Below are 17,175 nucleotides of genomic sequence, written 5' to 3' on the forward strand. Positions count from 1 at the left end.
GAATTCCCAGGCTTTCCACCTCAGTCTCCTTCTCCTTCTTGTAAAGGCTATGAGAAGAGCGGGTGGAGGCATTAATCAGCCAGGTCACTAGGCAGTGAAGGGCCAAGCCAAGAACTGGATGGCATGTCAGACACTGGGTGTGAGTCACTCGTACCCTGGCTGCAGTGATCCTCTTGGATTGCAGTTTTCTCACCTGTACAGTAGGGGTAACATGACTGCCCTGTGAACCATGGAGAGTTTGCACATGCAATAAATGAAGATCCGAAAGAAAATGCATTTTGCACACTTAGGGGACCCCAGAAGCAACAGACGTGGAAGCTGGAGCTGCCCATCCTCCTCCATGACTTGGGAGCTTTGGGAGCAGGGATAATGGACAGAGCATAGGCTAGGAGAAGAGTTCCAGCCCAGCCGCTTCCATCTCCTGGCCCTCTGACGTTGGACAGGGAGTTCTACCCCAGGAAAGCTCCTGTTCGTATCTGAGGGTCAGTGATATTGTGTATGCAAAGCTCAGTGTTGGACATGTAGCAGATGTAGTCGTGTAAAAGTTTTGGATAGAGCGAGACATGAACTCATGTGGATCATTCTGGCCATGGGGTGGAGAATTTGATGGGAATGGAATAAAGTCAGGTTGACCAGTTAGGATTTACTCCAGCAATTCTCATAGGAAATGAAAAGAGGATACAGAGGGGGTGGGAGGGGCAAGAGTACGGTAGAGGAGGGGCACTCTCTGCAAGACTCATGATTGATTGGATGGGGAAGAAGAGGAGGAAATCAAGAAGGGTCATGTCGTCTCCTGCGGGGGAAGGGCTGGGTTAATCATGATGCTACAAATCAAGATAGAAGATTTGGATGCATCCAATGAAAGTAATTAATGTCATGCTAAGTAGTGTATATGTATGCATGTGTGCTTAGTCACTCACGACTCTTAGCGAACCGTTGGACTGTAGCCTGCCAGGCTCCTCTGTCCATGGGATTCTCCAGGCAAGAATACTGGAGTGGGTTGCCATTTCCTTCTCCAGGGCAGCTTCCTGACCCAGGAATTGAACCCAGGTCTCCCGCATTGCAGGCAGATGCTTTAGCAACAGCTACGCAGAAAGCTCAACCAGGGATCAAACCTGGTCCTTCTGCATTGGAAGTACAGAGTCTTAACCACTGCACCACCAGGGAAATCTCTTGCTACTGATTTAAGATTGAGTTTTCTCAGCTCCGGTAAATGTGATACCTTTTGTACATCTGCTTCCCCAGTTCCAAAACATTTTTGACATCTCTGCATTCTTTCAGTTCTTGGGTACCATTTCTGTCACTCTAGTGGAGTTTCTGGATGGAGTGAAAATGATGGCGGTCACTCTAGTGGAGTTTCGGGATGGAGTGACAATGATGGCGGTCACTCTGGTGGCGTTTTGGGATGGAGTGACAATGATGGCAGTCACTCTGGTGGCGTTTTGGGATGGAGTGACAATGATGGCTGTCACTCTCGTGAAGTTTTGGGATGGAGTGACAATGGTGGTGGTCACTCTAGTGGAGTTTGGCATGGAGTGACAATGATGGTAGTATCCAGCCATGGTCGTTAACTAGAAACCCTTCTCCAGCCTTTTGTGATCCGTTTCCCCCCCTTACTTCACCTTTTGTCCTCTCTCCCTTTTTCTCCTCTTTCCTTCCTTCCAACAGAAATAGTAACTGATGTTTAAACAATCTTTCACAGGGATGTCTCCGTATCATAGATCTTTATGTAAACAGTTTACAGAATGCCTTGTAAACATCATCTTTAATAGCCGACGTTATCCCGTTCTGTACTTAAATCCACCCCAGCTGTTGGATCTTGAAATCATTTCCAGCTTATGTTCTTATAATAAACTCAAGCTTAATAACCATAAATGCAGAGTTGAAAATTATGATTTTTTTTTATTGTTGATAGGGTCTGGGGCTTCTCATAGGAATGTGTTCCAGAATGATGATACAGAACCTGGATAAGTTAAAAATAGCAGCAGCACAGCTGACATCTGGGCGATGTGAAGAGATCAGTGTTGAGATGCTAAAGTATTCCTAAGGAGGGGGCATCTTGAAGCCTTGGAGCCAGTGGATTTGCATCTAGGCCGTTAGCTCAGGGAACCACTTCATTTATGAGCTTGAGGTAGAGGTTTCCTGTTAGAAAGATAGGTGCCAGAAAGATGGGACTGCAGTAGAGGGAATGAGAGCTGGGTGATGATTCAAGAGCTCTTACTATATACTATACACACACACACATATATACACTGTAGATTGTATATACATCATCCAAACATTTCTCATCTGCCATCTTGGTGATACATTATAGCAACTCCAGGTGCAGGCACTGTTATTTCCAGTGTCAGGAAGAGAAGATGAATGAAATAATGCTATTTGCAGCAAGCATGGGTGGACCTAGAGATTATACTAAATGAAATAATGAAGTAAGCCAAAGATAGTGATAATGGCTTATACCTGAAATCCAAAATTAAAAAATGATGCAAATGAACTTATTTACAAAACAGAAGCAGACGCAGAGACATTAGAAAAGAAATGTATGGTTACCAAAGGGGAAGGTTGAGGGGGAGGGATAAATTAGGAGTTTGTGGTTAACATATACATTCTACTATATAGAGAACAGGTAACCTACAAGGACCTACTGTATAGTACAGGGAATCCTACTCAGTATTTTATAATAACCTATAAGAAGAAAGAATCTGAAAAGGAATATATTGGCCCAAAAGTTCATTCAGTTTTTTTCTTTCATGTATAACTAAATCGCTTTCGGCTATGGTTTTCCCAGTGGTCATGTATGGATGTGAGAGTTGGACTATAAAGAAAGCTGAGCTCCGAAGAATTGATGCTTTGGAACTGTGGTGTTGGAGAAGACTCTTGAGAGTCCCTTGGACTGCAAGGAGATCCAACCAGTCCATCCTAAAGGAGATCAGTCCTGAATGTTCATTGGAAGGACTGATGCTAAAGCTGAAACTCCAATACTTTGGCCACCTGATGCGAAGAGCTGACTCATTGGAAAAGACCCTGATGCTGGGAAAGATTGAGGGCAGGAAGAAAAGGGGACGACAGAGGATGAGATAGTTGAATGGCATCACCGACTCGATGGACATGGGTTTGGGTGGACTCCGGGAGTTGGTGATGGACAGGGAGGCCTGGCGTGCTGCGGTTCATGGGGTTGCAAAGAGTCGGACACAACTGAGCAACTGAACTGAATCAGTTCAGTTCAGTTGCACAGTTGTGTCTGTTTGTGACCGCATGGACCGCAGCACGCCAGGCCTCCCTGTCCATCACCAACTCCCAGAGCTTGCTCAAACTTAGGTCCATCAAGTTGGTGATGCCATGCAACCATCTCATCCTCTGTCATCCCCTTCTCCTCCTGCCTTCAGTCTTTCCCAGCGTCAGGGTCTTTTCTAAGAAGTCAGTTCTTCCCATCAGGTAGCCAAGTATTGGAGTTTCAGCTTCAGCATTAATTCTTCCAATAAATCCCTTTACTGTACACCTAAAGTTAATACAACCTTGTAGATCACCTATATTCCATTTTTAACAAAAGGAAAGAAGAGAAGAGTGAGTCTCACGAGAGTGTGACCAGTGTGCCCAAAGTCACACACATGCTCAGTTCTGGAACTGGACGCCCAGTGAGGATTCTGTGGTTTCCGCATTCATGTCACGCCCACACACTACCTGCTTCCTTCTCTTGTTGTGCAGCAGAGACTTAGAAGTTGGAAGAGTGGAGGGTGGTCTTTGAGGCTCATTTCTTACAACCTTGCTTCCTTTCACTGGTCCCGTGGGGTTGAATAGAGCCCCTATGGATGGGGACATCGCAAAGGGGGAAGGTGGGCATCAGGAGTGAAGGGGGCAAAGAAGCTGTGGATGTCCCCAGCCGTTTGACTCCACATGGTCCAGTCCTCCTCCTGAGCTCAGCTGTCCCATCCATCTACTAGGTTGGAGGACTGGCCTTTCCTGGCTCTGGCATTCTGCCATCACTGACTCGTTTGTTCTTGTCTTATAGGAACAGAAGCGGATCTTAGAGATGGGCATCACGGGTCCTGAGGGCCATGCTCTGAGCAGACCTGAAGAGGTAAAGGAGCCTCCGCTGGGTGTGACTCTGACATAGCTGAGCGCTTAGCCCAATGCTGTTCCAGCTGGAAAGCTGGCTAGAGCCCCCGCCCCCATCCCATTCTCCATATGAGCATCTCAGCACATGTGGTCTTCTCCAGAGTCTGCCCTGGAACTCAGGAGCTCTGGGATCTGCAGATCTATCTGAATCGGGAAAGACTCTGCCTCTCTCAGGGCCCAGGAACTTCCCACAAACGCCCCAAGGACACTTCCGAATCCCGACCGAGGACTTGGGTTATTTGACAACAGGAAAGTGGAGCCCCATGTCCCAGGCAGAACGAGTTCCAAATCACTGCCTCTGCACAGGTGTCCTGTCCACTATACTCTAAGACTTGACAGATCCCCCAGGAGTGAGTGATAGGGCGCACCTCTGTGTGTATGTGTGTGTGTGTGTGTTTAGCAGGGACAGAAGGAAGGCAAGCAGATTGAACATGGGACAGGATGGGCGCCCAGCATTTTCTGATGTCTCATCAGATAATTAGCAGTCTTCCCTGATCTCCGCTTTGGGCTGGCCTGTTTGGAACGTGGGACACGACACATGAGTACACAGACTCCTTACCCCAAGGATTCCTGAACTGGCCCAGTGCTCCAGACGTGAGGTCCGTGCCCATGAGCTGGGTTCCCAGTCTCTGGTGAGACCAGGAACACACCGAAGACAGTGTTTATAAACCTTTATAGCATGTTACGTTGTCACCAACTCTAGACATGTGAGTAGTGTGGGGACTCTTCTGGGTGTGGCTGCTCTCCATGTGGCTGTGGCTAGGGCTCCCTGCCAGCACAGCCATGTGTGGGCCTCCGACAGATTGGAAATTAAAAATAAGACAATAAAAACATCACTGGTTCTTTGATTCAAGAAATGCTGGTCTAGGGATTACTGAGATCAAACCTCATAGCACGTGGTTTCACATGGTTGTTGACAAGTGAAGGAAGGAATGGATGGGAACACCTGTGTTCCCTGATGTCAGGAATTTTATAAATAACCACCTCCAGGCATGTGAGTTGGACCAGAGAGAAGGCTGAACACTGAAGAATTGATGGTTTTGAACTGTGGTGCAAGAGAAGAGTCTTGGCCTGCAAGGAGATCAAACCAGTCAATCCTAAAGGAAATCAACCCTGAATCGTCATTGGAAGGACTGATGCTGAAGCTCCAATATTTTGGCCACCCGATGCGAAGACCCAACCCATTGGAAAAGACCCTGATGCTGGGAAAGGTTGAAGGCAGGAGCAGAAGAGGGCGACAGAGGAAGAGATGATTGGATGGCGTCATGACTCAGTGGAGATGAGTCTGAGCAAGCTCCAGGAGATGGTGAGGGACCAGGAAGCCTGGTGTGCTGCGTGGGGTCGCAGAGAAGCAAACACGACTGTGTGACTGAACAGCAGCAACCAGGCATGCAAGCAGCATGGGAACCTTTTGATGGCCTGTTTCGCATAGGTGATCTTCTGACAGAGCATTCAGAGCACTGCCAAGCATGCAAATACCACAATTCTGCCTTCCAACCCTCTAGCCGAATCCATTCTGACTTTTTTTTTTCCTTTTTAAAAATCTACAGTGTCTTCCTCCCTCGATGCAATAGATTTCCCTCTGACCACACTTCATGAAGGAAAGTCGAGGAAGGCTGATGTGGGAGAGCCCTGGGTGCTTAGGGTGGGGTGTGCCCCCACCCCTTCCCTCATGACCTGTGTGTTCGCTGTGTCCGCAGCTGGAGGCCGAGGCTGTGTTCCGGGCCATCACCATCGCCGGCCGGATCAACTGCCCTGTGTACATCACCAAGGTGATGAGTAAGAGCGCGGCGGACATCATCACCCTGGCCAGGAAGAAAGGTACGCAGCCCAGCGCCCGGGATCTCCGCTGGGTGTGAGGAAGGGGCGTGTCCAGCAGGTTCAGGTTCACTGGTGGAGCTCTTGCCCGGGACAGAGACGTTCTGCCAGCTGTGCCCAGCCTGAGCTCCATAGGCCAGGTTGAAAAGGGAGCTGGACGGTGAGCAGACACCAGATGTGTGGTTGGTTTTAGGTTTGATTCCTGGTGTGCCCTGGGGCCCAGGTAAGTGGTGTTCTGAGCCTCATTTTCTCCACATTTGTAGCTAAGGTGATTATCCCTCCTGTGGGTCACATGAGACCATGTATTTTAAAGGTCTGTGAAGAGTTCCAAGTTCTCCCCAGGGTTTCACATCAAGGCAGTGATGGAGCTGGGGCTGCATCAGCTCCTGGGTCCTCCCCGCCTTCTTTCTGCTTCTCTCTGGGCCCTCCATCCTGGGTCCCCGATCCAGGGCCTTTCAGTGGGTGCATGCACCCAGACTCCACTGTGGAGCCTACACAGAGCCTCAGCTGCAGGCTAGGAAGGAGGAAGATGTTGTTCCAGACGCCAGAGGGTCTGGGGGACAGCCCCGTGCTGGACATCAGGGAAGTGAGGCAGGAAGTCCGCCTCCAGCTCTAAGACTTGAACACACTACTTACCCTCTCTGACCTGCTCTATGGCCCTTCCCCAGGAGACTCACAGGAGGCATCCAAGTACATTGCCCAGGCCATATGATTGAGGCCCACAACCCCCAACAACCAGCAGGCCAAGAGTAAGAAGGTCGCCCAGAGGAGCCTTCCTTCTCTAAATCAGGGCGAGAGAGATGGAGAGAGAGAATGACAGTAGCTCGTGTCACACGGAGACAGTGGCTCGAATCTTTGATCCTTGTGGACATTCACCAAGGACGTTCACCACCCAGACAAGTCCACCCCATCCACGCTCTGGGAGTCGTATGAGGTTGACCGGGAGCTCTGGGTCAGAGGGGGTGGCCAGGTGAAAATCAGCAGGAGCAACACAGCCCTGACAGCATCCACCACCCTCTGTACCCAGAGGGCTCCCTCTTCATACAGGAACCCTTCATGGAAAGTGCAAGTGGCTCTGGTCTTAAAAATCTTTAATAATATATGTTACTGGGTTGACCAAAAAAGTTAGTTTGAGACTTTTTCCATAAGATTTGACAGAAAAATCGAAACAAACTTGTTGGTCAATATGCTATTTCACCTAATGTGTCCAAATCTTCACTCCACATGTAGTCAAGATAAAAGTACTAACAGGATATTTGGCATTATTTTTTCTGTACTATCTTCAAAGTCTAGTGTGTATGTCACCCTTGCAGCACGTCTCATTTCAGACCAACCCCAACTCCAAACGCCTGAAAGCCACAGTGCGGCTGGTGGCTTCCATATGGAGCAGAGCAGCTTTCTTTCTTTTTTAATTATCTGTGTGGCTGTGTGAGGTCCCAGCTGCATCGTACAAGATCTTCTGTTGTGCGTGAGCTCACTAGTTGCAGCTCAGCTGTCCTTCTGCAGGTGGGATCTTAGTTCCCCAACCAGGGATTGAACCTACATCCCTTGCATAGAAGGCTGATTCTTAATCAGCCTTTAGGGAAGGCTGGGCCACCAGGGAAGTCTGGGAACAGAGCAGTTTTGAACCCCGAATACCTGGTTTTAGTAGTTTAAGGGCAAGCTGACAAGTGGAGGTGTTGATGGCACGCTAGGCCAGCGCAGCCTCCTGAGGACCAGCTTCAGGTTAAAGCTGAGGAAACTGTGGCTCAGAGCTGTAACAGGAGCTTGGAAGCAGCAGTAAGCACACCAGGTAGCTACGCCTGCAGGCCCTGGAGCTGCCGAGAAATAAGGTGACCACCAGCTGTGCATGGCTATTTTAGTTTAAATGAAGCAAATTTAAATACAGTGTTTAAGTTGACTCTTTAGTTGCTTCCCTGGTGGCTCAGTGGTAAAGAATTTGCCTGCAAACACTGGAGACTCAGAGACACTGGTTCGATCCCTGGGTCAGGAAGATCCCCTGGAGAAGGGAATGGCATCCTGCTTCCAGTCATGTTGCCAGGAAAATCCCATGGGGGTCTCAAAAGTGTTAAGACACCACTGAGAGGCTAAACAACAGTGGCATTAGTGATTTCTCGTGCTCCAGGGCCACATGTGGCTGGTGGCTCCTGCCCCGGACAGCTCGGCACAGAGGACTGTCCCACCACCACCAGTGGGTGGCACCATCCCAGAGCCAGGCTGCTGGAGACCAAAGCCTCCCTCCCGCTCGTCAGCAGTGTGGCCCCGGGCAGATGCCACAGAGCTGTGTGCCCAAGTCCCCTTGGCACTTCCTCAGCTGCAGGAATTCTCACTAAGCCTGAGACTTTGCCCGTGGGTTTTTGTTCTGGCAGAAATACCTCTGGCCCCTCCCTGGAAAGTGAGTGCTCAGCAAGGAGCCCCCCAGCAGTGGCTTGGTGGCTGCATATGCTGGTCCCGTCGCTCCGCATGGTGAGACGACCCTGAGGCTCCTGGAGCCCACAGGGCACTGAGCTGTGGACGCCCACGGCCATGACTGGGTGCTCACTCACCTGTCCTCGGCGTCTCTCTCGGCCTATGTCCCGTCCTCCATGCCCACTGAGTTGTTTCCTGGAATCACCTCCAGATGAAACGTGTGAACTCGATTTTTCACTTGAATAGCTTCTAGCAGAACCCATGCGAAGACAGCACATCAGGTGTCTGTGCCTCGATTGGCCATCGTAAACAGATAATGATCAGATCCAAGTGCTGAAAGCATTGATGATCCACAGGGTCACCGAGCAGGACAGCGGGTGCTGAGTGCCTGGTGGCCGGGGGCTGTCTCATTGTCCGGCCTTTGAGATTCTATTTTCCTGCATCGGCATCTCCCACGAGAGGCCATCCACTGTCAACCATGCATGTCTGTTTGCCTCCCAAGGCCCCCTCGTTTTTGGTGAGCCCATCGCTGCCAGTCTGGGGACGGACGGCACCCATTACTGGAGCAAGAACTGGGCCAAGGCGGCGGCCTTCGTGACTTCCCCTCCCCTGAGCCCGGACCCCACCACGCCTGACTACTTGACCTCCCTACTGGCCTGGTGAGAGCCCTGGGGTGGCGGGGGTGCTGGGGCTGGGCAGGTGGGTGGGGTCGCGGGGCTGAGCGGGTGGGCGGGGTCTCGGGGATGGGCAGGTGGGCCGGGCCTTTGGGAAGATTGAAGGGCTGGAGATTGTAACTGCCTCAGACACACTTGGGCTGGGTGCTCCAGGAGACCTCACAACAAAGCTCCACGTAGTTTACAGCACGCCTTCGGGCCTTTTGGACTTCCCTGATGTCTCAGATGGTAAAGAATCTGACTGCAATGCAGGAGACCCAACTCAATCCCTGGGTCAGGAAGGTCCCCTGAAGAAGGAAGGGAAACCCACTCCAGTACTCTTGCCTGGAGAATCCCATGGACAGAGGAACCTGGCGAGCTACAGTCCATGCGGTCACAAAGAGTCGGACACAACTGAGCATCTTAACACTTTCAGGCCTTTTAATCAGCAACTGTTCAAGTTTATAGGTCACCTGCCATTCATTCAGCAATATTTTAGCACCTTCTGTGTGCCTGGCACTGCAGTGCATTAGGAAACCCACAGAATTAGGAATGTGAGATCAGGATCCCAACCCTGATGGGCTGTGTCACCTAACCTGTAATGTTTCTGCCTCAGTTGGCTCATCAGCAGAGTGGGGAGAACACAGTAGCTGCTGCAGAGCTGGGTGTGAGGTAGTGTAGGCAAAAGGCCTGGAATTCAGGGTTCACAGCAGCCAGTGAATTCTAGTCCACTTCCTGCACCCGGTAGCAGCACAGCTACTTCAGCCCCTTCTCTGCTGTCCGCTAGTGTGAGGGAAGAATACTTGAGGCCACAGGAGAAGGCTCAGTGGTGAGGGGTGCAAGCCACTCTGGAAGTGGAGATGCAAGCTTGGAAGGCTTTCTAGAGGAAGTGACACCAGGCCTGGAGCTAGGAGATGCATAAGAGTTTGCCTGATGGGTGAGGATAAGAAGGAGCTTCTAATCAGAAGGAACCTTAAGAGGGTGAGGCTGTGAACCCAACATTCAAATTCCTTTTCCCATAAAGGGACGCAGCAGCCCGTGGCTTACACATCCAATTGCTCACTCAGAGTCTGCAGCCTGAAGTCTGGTGGGCAGTTCCAAGTCCAAAACAAACCCCTGATCTTCCTCCAGGGAGCTGCTGCCCCCCATATCTTGCCCGTCTCAGGAGGAGGCAGAACATGGACCAAAGGTCCTAGAATCTGGCCGCTTCCTCCTCCTCGGCTGCAGCCGTCCTGGCTCAAGGACCATCATCTCTCACCTCCCAACTGGACTCTTTTGTTTCCATGTGGCCCCTTCCACACCCTCATCGCATCACAGTCTGTTCTTACCAGATGCTGAGAAATTTTAAAACTTTAATCAGACCAAGCCATCCCTTGGCCAGGAGACCTCCAGGGTTCTTTCCTCTCAAAATGAAATGCAAGTTCCCACGATGTCCCACAGGACTGAACCAGATCTGACCTTCACTCCGCACTAACACTGCCTGGCCCTCCCTGGCCCTCCTCTCCCCTCGGCTCCCCTGGTCCAGCCCACTGGTCTCAAGCTAAATACACCCCAGGCAGGATGGTGCCACAGGGCCTTTGCATTCACTCTACCCCTGCCTAGCTCTCTTTCCTTGCTCATCTTCTGATTTGCTCTTTGCTGGAAGATTTCTTCTTAAAGAGAGGGTTTGAATCATCTTCTGAAAAATGGCAACCCCAGTGCTACCCCCACAGACCCTAATACTCATTCTCCTGATAGACTGTATGTTCCTGACTTCTCCACCCCGCACTGGAATGTCAACAAATGAACACAGACATTTGTCTCTTTCTGCTTATAGGTGCATCCCCATTGCCTAAGACTATGCCAGACACAAGACCACACACCTTGTTGAATAAATGAGTGAATATCACATCTGAAAGTATTTTTGTGTGTCTAGACGATTGCTCACGTGCCTGGGGCTCTGAACTAGAGGCTGGCCTCTGCCCTCATTGAAAATCACAAAATAACGCTCCACTTATTCTGTTGATTTAGATGCCAGTTTGAGGCTCATCACATAGTCCCGGAGTATTTTCTCTCCAACGCCTGAGGGACAAAAGAGCAAACCCAGTGAGCTTGTGTCTCTTTGTTGCAATCAACAAATCAACGAATAGCATTTTGTACCTCAGGCGCAGCACAGAAATACCAGCCTTACAGAAGGATGACCCGTGTCAGCTCTTTATGCTTTCCCATGTGACCTGGCAGGGATATGAGGCCAGGGGTGTGACCTTCCTTCCAGCGAACGTCCCTGACTCCACGAGACACAGGCATGTCCTGCAGGCGGTGTTTGACTCACTCACTTACTTATATATTCATTCATTCATTGGCTGAACTCAATTTTTTTTTTCTTTTCTTTTTTTAAACCTTGAGATAAAATTCACATAACGTAAAATTCCTCGGGCACTCAGAGAAAAGAGGTTGGTGGAGGAAGGAGAGAGAAGCAAGGGAGTTAGCGTCTTTGACACCTTTTGTCTGGAGCTGAGTGCCAGGCAAGTAGCTCATTGGCTTCTCAGAGTGACCCTGGATGGAAGGCTCTATTCTCTTCTCCGTTTTATGCATGTGGAAAAGAGGAGCGACTTACCTGACCGGGAGGTGGCAGGTCCGGGATTTATAAGCAGACCTGTTGGCTTTGTAAAGTCAAAGGGTTGTTCAGAGGTCTAGTGAGATGCAGAGTGGAAGCAGAGTCACCCTGTTCATCTTTAGTAGCTTCTGCTCTCAGCAAGTTTCTACATGGATACTGCATCTTGGGGGCACTGTGGACTCTCCCCGAGGGGTGAAAACACACCCACTAAGAGGGAAACGATGCCATTTGCAGCAACACTGAGGGTCCTAGAGATTATCATACTAAGTGAGGTAAGACAGAGAAAAGCGAACATCATATGACACCGAAAGCAGAAACGGGTGTAGACTCAATGTTTTCACGATGTAGGAAACAAACTTATGGCTGCCAAAGGGAAAAGGGGAGGGATAAATCGGGAGATCGGGATTGACATGCAGACACTAGCACATATAAAATAGATAATGATAAGGACCTACTGCATAGCTCAGGGAACTCTGCTCAATACTCTGTAACAACCTATATGGGAAACGAACCTAAAAAGGCTGGATATATATATATGTATAACTGACTCACTTTGCTATACAGCAGAAACTCAATGTTGTAAATCAACTATACTCCAAAAAATTTTTAATAAGGAAAAGAACAGACCAGCGCCCCAGGACCTATTTTAGGGCAGGAGGAAAAGGCTGACCTGGGGAGCCTTACCCAGAGTCCACACTCACACAGAACCAGTCCTGATGCCCAGGCCTCTTTCCAGTCTTCAACCAGACACCGAAGGCCAATGGACCTTGTGGTGTCACTCAGTAAAGCCTATTGTTCAGCTGCTCAGTCGTGTCTGCCTTCTTGGGACGCCATGGACTTCCCTGTCCTTCACTCTCTCCCAGAGTTTGTGCAAACTCATGTCCTTTGAGTCCGTGATGCCATCCAACCGTCTCATCCTCTGTCACCCCCTTCTCTTTCCGCCTTCAATCTTTCCCAGCATCAGGGTCTTTTCCAGTGAGTCAGTTATTCACATCAGGTGCCAAAGTATTGGAGTTTCAGCTTCAGCATCAGTCCTTCCAATGAATATTCAGGTTTGATTTCATTTAGGGTTGACTCCTTTGATCTCCTTGCAATCCAGGGGACTCTCACGAGTCTTCTCCAGCACCACAATTTGAAAGCATCAATTCTTTGGCACTCAGCCTTCTTTTTGGCCTCTAACATCTGTACATGACTACTGAAAAAACCATAGCTTTGACTATATGGACCTTTGTCGGCAACGTAAAGCCCATAATGTGCCCTGAATCTCACTAGGGTTTGAGTTTCACAGCCTTCTTGGGTGTTTAAATCAAAGCCTGATCCTCAACGTGAACTCAGGTCTGAACCCCACCCTGTTTTGCCTTTGCCAGTGGAGACCTGCAAGTCACGGGCAGCAGCCACTGTCCCTACAGCACTGCGCAGAAGGCAGTGGGCAAGGACAACTTCACTCTGATCCCTGAGGGCGTCAATGGGATAGAGGAGCGCATGACCGTGGTCTGGGACAAGGCGGTGGTAAGGCAGCGGCATCTCCCCCTGGAATGTTCTAGAAACACCCTCCCAGCCCTCCTGGCCCATTGAAGCAGTGTGTTAGGCCCTTCTGGTTCCTAAATTTCCTTTCTTGCTTTGAGGGAGAAGCAGAATGTACCAGGATGGCATATGGAAAACAGGTGGACCCTTAGGAAAGCTTGAGAAAACTTCCCTGGTGGTCCAGTGGTTGGGACTCCGAGCTTCCAATGCAGGGGGCATGGGTTCAACCCCTGGTCAGGAAACTAAGATCGCACATGCCTTGAGATGTGGCCAAAAATTTTTCTTTTTAATGTAAAAAAACTCTTTTCATTAAAAAAAAAAAAAATCAATGTGAGTCCTGTAGCATCCTCTGCACGTGAAGATGAGATAGCTGCTGTCGTTTAGTTTCTAAGGATGAAGATGTTTTTTTGAGCCACATTTTAGTCCATGTAACGATAGCTGTAAACCACGTGTGTGTTCGAGCTTAGGGTTGAGAGCAGGGTACAGAGACTTCCTGTTCCATAAGGAATCCCTGGGTCACACCTCTATCACTCACTTGAAACAGTAGATTTTTATTCTCGATTAAAGTTGGGCCCAGTGAAACTGACCAGATGTCAGGATGGCCATTGGGAAAATATTAACACACCTTGGGGTGGTTAATTACATCTCTTCTGCTCTGATGAAGCCAGGCCCCTGGCACTCTTTCAAGGTGGCCTGGTTTCAGCGGGCAGAGGAGAAGAAAATTCCGGAGTCCTTGCAAGGACTCCCACTGGCTGCTTTAGAACTGTGCTGTCTGCCCCTTCTGACCCTGCTGTGAGCTGCTCTTCTCATCAGCGGATCTCTGCTTCAGGCTACTGGCAAGATGGATGAGAACCAGTTTGTCGCTGTTACCAGCACCAATGCAGCCAAGATCTTTAACCTGTACCCCAGAAAAGGGCGGATTGCCGTGGGCTCCGACGCCGACGTGGTCATCTGGGACCCAGACAAGGTGAAGACCATAACAGCCAAGAGTCACAAGTCGGTGAGTCCTGGTTTATCAGAGACGCTCCTGCGTGGGTGAACGGGTCTTGCTCTGCAGTCATGTTAGGAGCCTCTGGTTAAAAATGATTTATGAATTTTCTAATTAGAATGTGATCTGATATCTGGTACGCCTCCGTCATTCTGATTGCTCCTCTGGTTGAAAGACTGGGAGAGGGCTCAGCAGGCTCAACTGAACTGTTCTAGCATCTCTCTCTCTCCTCTCTCCCCCTCATCTCTTTCTCCCTTGGCCTCTGGGGTTCTGGCAGCATTCTCAGCTGACTGTGATCTTAATTCTATGTGGGTGATATAACCTGAGCCTCATAGAATTCCCCAAATGAGGAATGCCACTGTGGCTTTTAACTGTCCTTCCACTAAGAAGACAACAGATCGTACTGGGCTGAGTGAGTGCACAGTTGGCTAGTTTTGACTGGAGTTAGTGATTTACTTCTCACACCACTTTTTGGCATTTACAATCCACATCTAGGCTTCAACAAAATTATAAATTACTGCCTAGCAGGATCACTTCAGGGTGACTCAGGACATGTTAGATGAGCAAATGTTAAAACTGAAAACAGATCATCTGCCTGGGTCCTGGGAGGCAGTGGCCACGAAGAGTCTAAGGTGTAGTATTAGCATCTGTTTGTAGAAAATCAATCTGATTATTTCCCTGAAGCCCTGAGTCCACACCCAAAAACCATCACAAACAATAAGGCTGATTCCAAATCAATATAAAGAATCGATCCCTTCACTGTGAGATAATTAAAGAGCACTTGGAAAAGCATAATGGGAATCAAATTCCTGTTTTAATAATAGTCAAAACTGAGGAGTTCCGTAAATGCAGTTTCTTCAATGCTAAAAAAAGATTCAATGGAATAAAAATACCAGTTCTTTCTAATTTAATCTATAAAGCTGAAGTCATCTTCTCATAAAATGTAATGGAGTTGTTTTTTAACTAGAAAAACAGAGTTCCTGGATGGAAAATGTGAGAATAGCCAAAACATTTCTGAAAAAAAATGAAAGAATCAGTGCTAATCAGCCCAGTTATTAAATCATATTATAAAGCTACAGTCATCAAGATAGTTTGGTATTCAGTTCAGTCGCTCAGTCGTGTCCGACTCTTTGCAACCCCATGAACTGCAGCACGCCAGGCCTCCCTGTCTATCACCAACTCCTGGAGTTTACCCAAACTCATGTCCATTGAGTTGGTGATGCCATCTAACCATCTCGTCCTCTGTCGTCCCCTTCTCCTCCTGCCCTCAATCTTCCCCAACATCAGGGTCTTTTCAAATGAATCAGCTCTTCACATCAGGTGGCCAAAGTACTGGAGTTTCAGCTTTAATATCAGTCATACCAATGAACACCCAGGACTGATCTCCTTTAGGATGGACTGGTTGGATCTCTTTGTAGTCCAAGGGACTCTCAAGAGTCTTCTCCAACACCACAGTTCAAAAGCATCAATAACTCTCACATCCATACATGACCACTGGAAAAACCATAGCCTTGACTAGACGGACCTTTGTTGACAAAGTAAAGTCTCGGCTTTTTAATATGCTGTCTAGGTTAATCATAACTTTCCTTCCAAGAAGTAAGCGTCTTTTAATTTCATGACTGCAGTCACCAACTGCCACAGTGATTTTGGAGCCCAAAAAATAAAGTCAGCCACTGTTTCCACTGTTTCTGCATCTATTTGCCATGAAGTGATGGGCCAGATGCCGTGATCTTAGTTTTCTGAATGTTGAGCTTTAAGCCAACTTTTTTCACTCTCTTTCACTTTCAGGAGGCTCTTTAGTTCTTCTTCACTTTCTGCCATAAGGGTGGTGTCATCTGCATATCTGAGGTTATTGATATTTCTCCCGGCAATCTTGATTTCAACTTGTGCTTCTTCCAACCCAGAGTTTCTCATGATGAACTCTGCATATAAGTTACATAAGCAGGGTGACAATATACAACCTTGACGTACTCCTTTTCCAATTTGGAACCAGTCTGTTGTTCCATGTCCAGTTCTAACTGTTGCTTCCTGACCTGCATACAGGTTTCTCAAGAGGCAGGTCAGGTGGTGTGGTATTCCCATCTCTTTCAGAATTTTCCACAGTTTATTGTGATCTGCACAGTTTGGTATTAGAGGAAGAGAAAAGAGAGCCACACAATAGACTGACCACATACAAGAATTTGATTTCCAACAAAGGAGACAGTTAAATTAGATAATCAGTTATTCAGTCATCTGTGTTTGAACACTTGGCTCACAGGGCTAGGCCTCTGCTGTACTCCTGACTGCAAAACAAATGGAAATGGGCCAAAGACTGAAATAAAATGAAGTTATGAAAGGACTAGAATGAAACCCATTTTTAAAAATGATCCTTTTAAAGGTGAGAAGACCTAAGCAAGACACAAAATTTAGAAGCTATGACGGAGAAGACCGGTCTATTTGGCCACTGACTACATACAAATAAAACCATGAAAAAAAAAACCTTTATATTGCAGCAGGTAATAATACTTATTACTTTATACAACATCAAAGGCAGAAGATGAACAGGGGAAGTATTGACAATACAAACAAAGGGAGAAAATTTTTTAATGTATTTTAATTTTTATTTTAAATTATGAAAGTATGATAACAAGAGACGTGGCGAATACAGAAAAAAGCTTACATATAATTACACTATATATGACAATTATTTTTTAAGTAGATAAATTAAGATTTGTAGTTGGATTTTCAATATCAAACTCTCAAAAATGAATAGAATGACAATACAGAGAAGTAGAAGGATATCGTGGACCTGAAAAGCACTATAAACTGTTTCAACATAATTAAGATTTATACAATTTTCACACAACAGTAGGATATATAACTTCTATTCGAGCTCTCGTAGACAAGAAATTTTTTTAACATTGACTATGTCCTTAGAAACCATTAAGGAAAATACCAAGAGCCTAATAGAACAAGGAGCAAAAAGCTCAGTGACACGAGGAGAAATACACAAAGCGTTTCTGTCCGTTCAAAAACAGACCTGACCTTACGTGTAATTAAACAAATACAATTCCTCACAGTAAAATGTTTTC

The 17,175-nt window shown here is 47.8% G+C and overlaps 1 protein-coding gene across 1 annotated transcript in view; it reads left to right on the top strand.

Moving 5' to 3' along the window:
* CRMP1 (collapsin response mediator protein 1) overlaps window positions 1-17,175 on the top strand; it is a 63,215-nt gene that overhangs the window by 40,666 nt on the left and 5,374 nt on the right. The window contains exons 7-11 of the mRNA XM_055434492.2: window positions 4,010-4,078; window positions 5,817-5,937; window positions 8,846-9,002; window positions 12,960-13,101; window positions 13,946-14,116. Coding sequence (XP_055290467.1) covers window positions 4,010-4,078; window positions 5,817-5,937; window positions 8,846-9,002; window positions 12,960-13,101; window positions 13,946-14,116 — 660 coding nt within the window. The remainder of the gene's footprint in view (window positions 1-4,009; window positions 4,079-5,816; window positions 5,938-8,845; window positions 9,003-12,959; window positions 13,102-13,945; window positions 14,117-17,175) is intronic.

Source organism: Moschus berezovskii, chromosome 5, assembly GCF_049115385.1.
Source record: "Moschus berezovskii isolate FMDL1 chromosome 5, NW_MosBer_1.0, whole genome shotgun sequence".
NCBI classification, from domain to species: Eukaryota; Metazoa; Chordata; class Mammalia; order Artiodactyla; family Moschidae; genus Moschus; species Moschus berezovskii.